At 57.7% G+C, this 10989-nt stretch overlaps 1 protein-coding gene across 2 annotated transcripts; it reads right to left on the bottom strand.

The window, feature by feature from the left end:
* Positions 1-279: 279 nt before the first annotated feature.
* On the bottom strand, positions 280-10715 carry RBPJL (recombination signal binding protein for immunoglobulin kappa J region like). 2 transcript variants are annotated; one of them, XM_012780419.2, is made up of 12 exons: positions 10502-10715; positions 9194-9302; positions 7781-7906; positions 6589-6659; positions 6295-6410; positions 5854-6028; positions 3342-3479; positions 2796-2905; positions 2385-2537; positions 888-1043; positions 658-761; positions 280-553 (listed from the first exon to the last, which is right to left on the bottom strand). In XM_012780419.2, the coding sequence occupies exons 1-12, from the start codon at positions 10521-10523 to the stop codon at positions 280-282; spliced, it is 1554 nt and encodes a 517-aa protein (XP_012635873.1). In that variant the 5' UTR covers positions 10524-10715. The 2 variants fall into 2 exon arrangements, with proteins under 2 accessions (XP_012635873.1, XP_075867267.1); XM_076011152.1 differs by having other exon boundaries at positions 280-550.
* Between the last annotated feature and the right edge of the window lie 274 nt (positions 10716-10989).

The following is a 10989-nucleotide window of genomic DNA, read 5'->3' as shown; positions in this document are numbered from 1 at the left end:
GGATAGGGCACACAAACACATCTAGAGAGGAGGTTACTGGGGAGGGATTGAGACTGATTGATTTAGAGACAGTGAGAAGAGAGTAAGGCAGGGAGAGCCACAGGCACTGGACACAGAGACGGCCTCACTCAGGTTGTGTCATCCTGAGTGTCTAAGGACGAGCGAGTGACCCACGCAAGGCCCGCGAGACGGGGTTTCCATGGCGAGACGAGCCTTCTGCTGCCCTCCCGCAGCAAAGGGACAAGGAAGCAGGGCCGAAGACCTGGACAAACGGCCGCGCTAAGTCTGGATGAAGAGGTGGAAGTTGGTGCGCGTGAACTCCTGGTGGATGGTCTCCAGCAGCGCGTCGGCGTCGGCAGCGGGCTCGGGGGCGCCCGCGGGGCCCGGCCGCGCGCTGTACTCGGGCGTGTAGGTGAAGGAGAAGGCACTGGGGTAGAAGAGCCGGTCGGCGCGCACCAGGCTCACGGGCACGGTGATGGGCGTGCGCAGCCAGCGCCAGTCGCTGCCGAAGGCCGCGACGTCGGGCACCACACACACCAGGGACCGCGGGCTCCTGGGGGTGGGTGGAGCACCAGGGTTGGGGCTGCGGTGACTCTGATGCCAGGTACTCCTCCCCGCTCCCCCGGGTCCAAGGGAGGCTGTCTCCCCATCGCACACCTGTACATGGTCTCTGCCTCCACGTCGCCGAACCACACCTTGAGCCCCGCGTGGAAGTTCTCTCCGTGGAGCTCCAGCGTGGCCACGTCGCCCCCGCCGCTCAGCTGGGGGAGGGGGAGCCAGTTGGGGTGGGGGCTGGGCCCGGAACCCGCGCCCTCCCTCGCTAGCGTCCCCGCCTGCCTGCGCAGGCCGTGTCCACGCGTTCCAGCGCCCCCCGCGCCCGGTTTCACCTCTAGGGTGCTGATGAGGGGCACCGGGGTGACCGGCTCCCGCGTGCACGCCAGGCTGCTGCTGAAGGAGAACTCCACCGACTCCGTGCCGATGATGGTCCAGCAAGAGCTGTCGTTGAGCAGCGCTCGGTTCGCCTCCTTGGGGCAGGGAGAGGCCTGGGGAGACCGGAGGGCGGAGGCAGAAGCTTCCAAGGAGGCCGCCAGCGCTCCGCGTTAGGCACCACGGGGCACCCAACAGAGGTACCAGTCCCAGGCTCTGCGGCTTACCTTCCCGTGAGCTTGGACAAGACCTTAAATTCTCTCACTTAGAGTAAAATAAGCTCGTCGGACTGATTTCTTTTCTTTTATTAGAAACAGAGTCTAGCTCTGTCACCAGGGCAAGAGTGCAGTGGCGTCAGCCTAGCTCACAACAACCTCCAACTCCTGGGCTCAAGGGATCTTCCTGCCTCAGCCTCCCGAGTAGCTGGGACTACAGTTGCGCACCATCATGCCCGGCTAATTTTTTTTTTTTTTTTTTTTTTTTGAGACAGAGTCTCGCTTTGTTGCTCAGGCTAGAGTGAGTGCCGTGGCGTCAGCCTAGCTCACAGCAACCTCAAACTCCTGGGCTCGAGTGATCCTTCTGCCTCAGCCTCCCGGGTAGCTGGGACTACAGGCATGCGCCACCATGCCCGGCTAATTTTTTATATATATATCAGTTGGCCAATTAATTTCTTTCTATTTATAGTAGAGACGGGGTCTCGCTCTTGCTCAGGCTGGTTTCGAACTCCTGACCTTGAGCAATCCGCCCGCCTCGGCCTCCCAAGAGCTAGGATTACAGGCGTGAGCCACAGCGCCCGGCCCATGCCCGGCTAATTTAATTTAATTTTTTTTTTTTTTTTGTAGAGACATGGGTCTGGCTATATTTCCCAGGCTGGTCTCCAATTCCTGGCCTCAAGATATCCTACCGCCTAGACCTTACAAAGTGCTGTGATTACACACCAAGCCTAGAATTCTATTTTTTAACCTCGTGCAGTTCTATGCCTTAACATTCTACAATTTTAATATTCTTTGGGAAAGAATATTGCTCAATAATAATTGTTATTTTCTACATATTATGATTGTATCTCCTAACATTCTATGATAATATTCTTTTGGTAGTAATATTGCTTAACAGTATTTTCCACATTCTACAATATTCCATATTGTATGTCTTAACATTCTATGATTCTAATAGTCTTTACTCAATACTATTACCTATTATGACTTTTATTTACATCCTGCAATTTTATATCCCAACATTCTATGATTTTAAACTTCTTTGGGAAGAAGTATTGCTCAGTAATATTAATTATTAGTATTTTTCTGCATGCTATCATTCTGTCTATGATTTTAATATTCCATGGTGAGCAGTACTGCTCAGTAAGTAGCAACCACGATGGTGACGATGATCTCACATTCTGCGGTTCTCTGCATTCTCACTTTCTTGGATGCTTGGTTCCGGCATTCTTTGCTTCTCACCTGGAATTGCACCACCTTCTCCGTGGCAAGGCATAAGTAGGTGCCACCCTCTCCTGGAGGACCATCTGGGAACTGGAATGCACACTTGTGCAGCTGGGAGATGGGCTCATCCACGTCGAGGAGTGCACATTGTTTGGCTACCTTGCGGATGATCTGCAATGGAAGGGTGGTAAGAAGGTGCCTGGGTGACAGAGGCTGTCCTCTCAGCCAGTTCTCTGCTACCCTGATAGCCACGTGGGCACTAGGAGAGTCCCCCTGCCCCTTGACTTCTGCCCAGTCCTGCAAAGTATCCCCAGAGCGAGGATAGGTATCTTCATGCCTGGGTCCTCACTCTCCAGCTCTGCCCATGTGGGCCATACCCTCTATGTGGATCTAGGGGGACCCCTCCAGGGACGCCCTCCCTTCTCATACCATAGGAGGCAGCGTGATGCCGGTTACGGTACAGACAAGCTGCACCAGGGAGCCATAGCGCACGTAGCCCTCCCGAGGCGGGAAGTCCCCTTGGGAACGGTGCTCATCAGCTAAGGGTCAAAAAGGGAAAGAACAAGGGTTTTGAGGGGCTCAAGTTTCTGTCCCAAACCCTGCCTTCTGGCTCCACCCCACATCCCACATGGGCACCGGCAGCGGAAGCTTTGGCACCCAGGGCAGCAGCTGAAGCTGAAGTTTCTAATCTTGGCGAGGTCATTTGCCTCCATCCTCACAAACGTCTGCCCTAGGGCCAGGGGTGGGGGGCACGGGTGGGGGGCAGGCAGCTTAGCTGGTATGAGGGGAAAGGGCGTGGACAATGGAATCAGAATAGCTTGGATCCAGTGCTGACTCCCTGGGACTCTGGGCAAGTCTACTGTGTTTCTGAGCCTCAGTTTCATAGGGCAAAGCTTCCCTTCCTTGAGGAGTTGTGGTGAAGATTAAATGACCTTGTGCATGGAGTGCCCTGCCCCGGCCCGCAGATGTGATTACCCAGGTGCAGCGTGAAGGCTGCCCACTGTCTCGCGCTGGCCACAAAGGCCCCATCCTCCACAGAGAGGTAGCGTGTGGAGACCGTCTGGGAGCGCAGGCGGTTGAAGAGGGAGACCTTTGAGCCCGAGGATATGCACACTGTGGGGGGAGGTGGAGTCGGTCCCCTGGCCTGGCATGGTCCTTGGACTTGCCAGACAATTTCCAATCCTGTGTCCCCTGTGCCAGGCTGGCTAACACGCCCACCGGCCTAGCCATACTGGGTTTTCATATTTCACAGATATTTATCTAGTACCTGCTGCAGTCCTGCTTCCTTACCTTTGTCGGCTCCTTTTTGCTGCCTGGGCATCCTTCAGTTCAACAAACAGAAATTTTAAAACACTTTTATACATTAAAAATATTTTTTATTTAAAAAACAACTTTTTTTTTTTTTTTTAAAGAGACAGGGGTCTCTCTATGTTGCCCAGGCTGGCCTCAAACTCCTGGGCTTAAGCGATCCTCCTGCCTCAGCCTCCCAAGTAGCTCGGACTATAGGCATGCGCTGACATGCCTGCCAGAATTTTATCACTGTGTGCCTTCTTTGTGGCGAGCACTGTGCAGGGTGCTGGGCTCCAAAGGGTGAATTAAACTCAGATTTTCTCTGGAACAGTTCACAGTCTCGGAGGGAAGACAGGGACACAAATATAAAATTTCAGTATGAAGTGGTAAGGGCTGAGTTAAGGAGGCCTTCTTGGAGGAGGTTATATCCCAGCTGGGGAGCAGGCATGAGGCAGGAGTTACACAGGGGGTACATAAGCCAAGATTGCAGTTCTGTGTTCCTAGAGCCTGACATTGATCTTTTCCAGCCTATTGCACATGATCAGAGCCATGGTTGCATTTTCTCACTTGACTTTGGCCACTGGGGAGAAAGCACGGGGTGGGTCACCTTCCACTCTCCTCCCACAGTGCTAGGCTTACTGTAGGTGCTCAACTTACACCTAGTCCAAGTTCCTGTCCCTTGAGTAATACTTAGAATTTATTGTGCGCCAGGCTCTTTCTAAATGTTTTGCATGCATGGGCTCTTCCGAGTCTCTCAACAACCCTCTGAGGCAGATGATATTATCTCCACTTAGGAGAGCAACTTGCACCAGATCATGCAGCTAGCAAATGACGGAGCCAGGATGCAAACCCAGGCCACTGGGCTCCAGAATCTGGGCTCCTAACCATCGCACTATACCACTCACCCCTCTCTGCCCCTTTCCTAATACTGAGGCCCAGCCAGAACACTGCCTGGATCTGAGACATTCTACAACGGTCTGTAACAGACAGACAGTAAGTGTGGTGGAGGGGTAGGGGCTGGGTTCTGCAGTCACATTGACTCATGTTTTCATCCTGGCTTGGCCACTTCTGAGTTGGGCAATCTTAGGCAAGTAACCCGGAAGGTGGTAGGCCTAAATATTTCTTAAATGAATGGATGAATGTTCCAAACCTCATTTTCCTTGTGTAAGTGAGAGGAACAGTGATAGTACCTACATCACAGGGACACAAGGACAAGCATCAGATAGGACAATGCAACTTAATGCCTGCCAGGAAAGCTGCCCTATCCAACCCACTCACCTCGCAGTGATTCGGTGATGGTCGTCTGGTGTTGCCATTATTTTGTTTTGAGACAAAGTCTCACTCTGTTGCCCAAGCTAGAGTGCTGTGGCATCAGCCTAGCTCACAGCAACCTCAAACTCCTGGGCTCAAGTGATCCTCCTGCCTCAGCCTCCCGAGTAGCTGGGACTACAGGCATGTGCCTCCATGCCCGGCTAATTTTTTCTATGTATTTTTAGTTGGCCAATTAATTTCTTTCTATTTATAGTAGAGATGGGTCTCCTTCTTGCTCAGGCTGGTTTCAAACTCCTGACCTCGAGCAATCTGCCCACCTCGGCCTCCCAGAGTGCTATGATTACAGGTATAAACCACCTTGCCTGGCCTCTTGCCATTGTTAATTAGGCTTTTTCTCCCCTCCATATTCTTAGAGCCCCCAGCCCTGGGATTTGCCACTTGGCGTCCAGGACTGTGGTAATCTCACATTTTTTCTTTGATCCGCTCTGTGTGTCCCCTGCTAGGTTGCGCTTTCCACTAGAACAGACACCTGCCTTTATTTTACAGGGATCCAGCACCCAGCACAGAGCCAGGCATACGTATATACTTTTAACTGAATTTCCTCTGCCCCAGTATGGCCACTTTTAATCTGTCCCTAGTTCAGCACCTGTGGGCCATTTGTCTGCTCTGGGCCCCAACGCCCGCCCTGGAGTCTAGTGTCATCCCCTTTCCCCTTTGTTTTTGATCCTTCCCTCTTCTCATCGCCAGGCCTAAGCCGCACCCACTCACCCACACGCCTCCCCTCTCCCGGCTCAGACTGCACCTTTTTCACTCTGACCCCACCCCTATAATCCAGCGCCCCCCACCCCCACCTGTCCCAATTTAGCGGCTCTTAACTTGGTTGCCCCTCCCCACCCTGCCCTGCGCTCAGCCCCGCCCCGCTCACGGTCCGTGTTTTTCAGCGACTGCTTCTTCTGCGAGGGCTTGGAGATGACCTTGATGAGGCGGCTGTGGAAGGTGCCGAGCTCCCGGCCCCCGCTCAGCACCAGCCGCAGCACCAGCCGAAAGTGCTTCCTCTTGTCTGCGTCCGAGATGTACAGCGTCTTGGCGCAACCGAATTCCTGCGGGGCTCGCGGGGACGGGGCCGTCTCATTCCAGCCCTCCGCCGCCGGATGAACCAACCTCCCGCAGGTATCCGACGTCCGCCCCGTCGGAGGTGACAAGAAGCCCCTCGACCCAGGCTTTCGGGCCCAGCCTCAAGGCAGCACCCCGGCCTCCCAGCCTCCCTCCCCACGTCTTGGCTTCCGCAGGGAGTGAAGAAGCCCTCCTTTCCCAGGGAGCGGCAGGGAGGGGGGCAGGAATCAAACCCCTTCTCTTGCGCGCTCACCCTGGAGTCCGGCTGCTCCTCGAAATTCAGCTTCTGCGTTTCCGCGGCGCTGCCGGCCGCGCCGTCCAGTCCCATGTAACCGCAGACGGTGGGCCCGGGCTCCCCGGCCTGGGGAACTGGAAAGGGACGCGGGCTAGCCCTGGCGGGACTCGGGAAGCACTCAGGTGCCAGGCAAGCTTAGTTCTGCCCGCCAGAGGGCGCGGCGAGACTGCAACCGCGAACCGCGCCGCGCCCAGGCCCGGCTGCGTGGTCCTCCCGCCAGAGTAGACGGGCAGCCCTGGAGTCCGCCCTCACCTTGGCCCTGCACTGGCTTCACCCTCCAGCCGGGACCGGACAGGTAGACGCAGGGTGGAGGGCAGAAGAACCTGCGGAGATAAGGGAGTGTTGGATTCCTGTATCTGTCTCCACCCGGCTGGCCTGTAAGCATCGCAAGGTAGCATGAACCCAACAGAACCCTGGGCTCCGCACGCCCCCACACCCCGCAGGCCTCCCCATGGCTGTGAACCCCCTTAACACCCATTAGCCTTCTTCTTTCACACCCCTCATTCAAATCATCGACAAGCCCTGCCCTCTCCACCTTCAAAACCCAGAATCCCCTGGGTTCCTACAACCTCGGTCTTCCTCCCTCTGGCGTTACTTTTTGCCACTGAGTCACTTTCCAAATTGCCTCTGTTGCCACTGCTCCCCCCTTCAACTTGTTTCTCACACAAAGTGCTTTTTTGAAAACATGAGTCAAATCATGTTGCTCCTCTTCTTAAAGTCCTCCACTGCTTTGAAATTTAAAGTCCTCCCATGCTCCGGCCCCCCTTACCTTTCAACTATTTCCTACAACTCCTCCCTCTGTCTCTGATTCCAACCACTCGGACTAGTGTTGAACCTCAAACAGGCCTCGTTGGTACAGCCTCAAGTTCTTTGCATTTTCTGTTCCTTCTAACTGTAACATGCTTTCCCCAGATTTCCTGGTGTCTGGCTCCATGTTAGCATTCAAGTCGCAGTTCCGATGTCACCTCCTAAAAGGCCCTTACCTAAGGTAGCCCCACCTTTAGTTTCTATCACAGTGCCCTGTTCTGTTCTCCTTCTAATGCTCATTATCATCTGGAAGTTATCTTGTGTACGGGTTTATAAGGAGTTTACTGTCTGTCTCTTCCACACCAGAGTGAAAATGCCACGAGAGCAGGGGTTGTATTTGTCTCGTTCAGCTGTATGTCCAGTGCCCAGCAGAGCCACAGAGCCTGGCACATGGTAAGCACTCAGTAAGTAGTTGTTGAATGAATGAATGAATAAGTGGGCGAGTGAGTGAACGGATGAGGTCAGGAGATTCACAGGGAGGCTCTGCTATGGAGCAAAGTGGGAGCTAAGGCCCCTGGTCAGCCAAAAGCTAGGGTCTCTGCCCTGAGGCCTCCCCTGGCTCTAAAAGAGGCCACATGGGTGGAGGGTGCATAGGGCTGAAGGCTGCAGGGACTGGGAGGTCCCCTGAGACACCTACCGCTTCTCGTTTCCGTATGACTTCTGGGCCACCTTGGCGTGCAGGATCCGCACTGTCTGCTCACACCGCTGCTGCAGGCACCCGCGCACCCCTTCCCTCAGGATGGTGGCATGCTCTGGGGATGACCTGGGAGTGGGGGGAGGGCAGGGCAACCAGCCGGCACCAGGGAGAGTCAAGGGGCAAGGCGGCACAGGGCCCAAGCACTCAGGTTGAGGGAAATGAAGTGGGGGTGGGGCGGCTCTACATTCCACAGGGTCAGGGAGAGGGAGGTAAGGAGGGGGCTCGGGTGCAAGTCGTGAAGTCGTGGGCTAAATATTTGGTCGGCAAGGTGCTCAATGGGGCCTCCATGGAGCCCATCGGGACCACCCAGGTGCCACTCTGATGGTCTGGCCGGACGCCCATTGCAGCCCAGGGCCTTAGGGACACGTGGCTGTGGTACAAAGGCCCTCTCTTACGCTGGCTCTGGGATGGAGAGAGGTGGGCAGGGCCCTCGGAGTTGGCAGAGGTTAAGCTTCCCCACCCCAGGGGAAGAATGCCTGAGGGGCACAGCCTTTGCTGGTCGCGCAGCCCAGTCTGCTGGGTCGCCTCCTGCCGGCAGACGCCTGCGAACACTGAAGGGCCCCCAAACGCGTTTCCAGGACGGGGGTGGGGTGTGGGGGTCGGGGGAATCCGAGTCTTTCTGGGGCCAAAGCAGTACTCATCTCCTCCCGTGAGACGCGGCCTGTTGCGGCGTCGCTCTCCTTCCCTCGATTACAGGGAACCGAGGCCGGCCGCATTGGTCCTGCGGAGCGAGCCAGGCAGAGCCCGGCGCTTCTCGGCCGGGGTTTGAGGGGGTGAGGGCGGGGGGCCGAGGCCCAGGCAATTGCAGGGAGGTGTAAAGGAGTCTGCGATGGCAGAGACTCGGGGGACAGCAGGTTGGGGCCGGAGGAGAGCCATGGACACGGAGGCTGTCCTTCTGAGGCCTTTACCCTCCTGGCAGGACGGAGTCCGCGGCCTCTCCTCACTCCTGGAGGGGCGGCGGAGGGCGAGAGTAGGGCCGCGCCCTCGGAAGCGGGGCCAGGCAGTCGGCGGCCAGAGCCAGGGCCGCTCCGCCCCTTGGGGCTCCTCGGGGAAGTGCCTGGTAGGCTTCCTACGCGTTCCGGCTGCGGAGTGTCGCCGCCCCAGCCTCCCGCGGCAGCCCGATTCCGGCCCGCAGCTAGCGCCTGCGGCTCCTAGGTGGCCGCACGGGGGGCGCCGGGCTCGCCCCGCCCCGGCCCTCAGAGAGAGGAAGGGGGGTCGCTCCCTGCCAGTGGGAGGGGTCGCAGCCCGCACTCCCCCGCCTCACCCGCCAGCCCGGGTTAAATGCGGCCGCCGCCTCCGCGCGCTCCAGCTGCCTGGCAGTCCCCACCTAGGGCACGCTGCCCACGCCGTTACCTGGTCCAACTGCCCGGGAGGCTCCGCCCGTCGGCTCCGCTCTGCAGCCGCGCCTCTGAGCTGTCCGGCAGGCTCAGGTGAGTCAAAAAGTCCGGGGGCGCTGAGGGGTCTGCAGGGGGCAGGCGTCCAGCCAGACCAGGCGACCGTCTGCAGCAGCGACGCACCGCCTACGATGCCCCCATCTGACCTGCGGTGCCTTTCCCTGCTTCCGTCGGGTCCTTTCCAAATTGAGCTCCCACCAACAAGGCGGCCCAAATGGGGTCACCCCTGCCCTAATCTTCGTCCCTCCAGGAACCCCCAGGAATGTCCTCAAGGTGTTAATTTCTTGGCCAACTCTTGAGGAATTATTTACAGACCTCCCCTCTCGCGCCAGTCCACTCCCCCTCCCTCCCCAGGGCATCTGTGAGCCTTTCTCCCTGACTCAAGGATTAACCCCTCAGAGGAGTCCCAGGTTCTGTCCACTCTGCCAGATGTCGCTGTGTGACTCGAGACATTACGCTCTCTGGACCACGGTCCTTTCTCTATAGAACGAGGGAGTTGGAAAGGCGATGGACGTTGAGGCAGTGGCTATTTTGACTTTCTCGGATTCCTGGGGCGGAGGTGGGGAACCAGGTGAGATGTCGGCTCAGACCAAGAGCAGGATGAGCGGGACCTTAATCAAGATTTTGAGGCCCAGAGGCTTCTCACGTGGGAAAGGATGGGGAGTGGCAAAGGCCCCTTGTCACTTCACCCTCACGCTGCCCAGGGATGCTGGCCTCCGCTTCGGCCGAGCTCCAGAAGGCATCCCCCACCCTCCCACCTCCCCGGCCGCTGGCACATCTAGCTCAGTCACCCTCCCACGACGGGCCCTGCCAGAGGGATTTCTGTTCTTCTACCAGGCCTGGAAGGCGAAGGGGGAAAAGAATCCGGGACCGGAAGGAAGCCGCCTGGAGTGAGCCACAGCCACCCGACCTTGCTCAGAATAGGCCCATTCACGGAATTGGGGGGGGGGCAGGGGCGGGGCTGCGGTTGGGTTAGGGGCGGCTGGCCTTCTCTGCCAAGAAATAGCAACAGAAAGATGGCTAACACAGCTTCAGCATGGGGCCCGGGGGTGGGGTGGGGTAGGGAATGGAAGGAAAAGAAGTTTAGTGACTCCTGGGCGCCAGGGGGGAGGGTGGGCTTAGCAGCGAGAAGGGGACCCAGGAGTCCCAGGTTCTAATCCTGCTTTTGCAGCTCCGTAGGCTGCTTTCTTGGGCCTCTGTTTTCCTATCTGTACAATGGGGTCCTTCGTAATTCTCAAGGGGTGTCGCCGGGGAGGTGAGGGCTCACCTGCTGCCTGCACAGGATCCATGGCCGCTCTCCGAGGGCGCCCTCCGGGCGCGTGCAGCGACGCCGTCCCCGGAACCTGCGCACCCCAGCACCCCGACCCTTGCGCGGGATATATCCTGTCCAGGTCTTATCTCCAAGGCCCCGGGGCTCCCGGCCCCCTGTTTGCTCTAGGCCGGGGCACCTGCTGGGCAGATGTGGGCTTCCCACGGCCACCTAGCCGTCGCAGCCAGATCCGGGCAGGCGCCCTCTGGCGGCCTTTCCTGAGAGCGCGGGGAATGAAGGCTCCAAGCCGGGAATTCTTGCGCGTGGTGGGCTTGGGCCCGCTCTCTGTCCGCCCCACCCCACTCAGCCCCGCGGACGCGCACGGCCCTTCCCCGCCGCCTGCGCTTGCGCGGTGCATGTCTGTTCGTGTGTGTGGAGGGATTAGGGAAGCGGGGTCGCAACGACAGCACACAGCTCCTCCGTGCGGAGGGGAGGGGCCCTAGGTG

Source organism: Microcebus murinus, chromosome 16 (assembly GCF_040939455.1).
Source record: "Microcebus murinus isolate Inina chromosome 16, M.murinus_Inina_mat1.0, whole genome shotgun sequence".
NCBI lineage: Eukaryota > Metazoa > Chordata > Mammalia > Primates > Cheirogaleidae > Microcebus > Microcebus murinus.
Note: the sequence above shows the minus strand (reverse complement) of the source record. Positions and strands in the feature narration are given on the sequence as shown.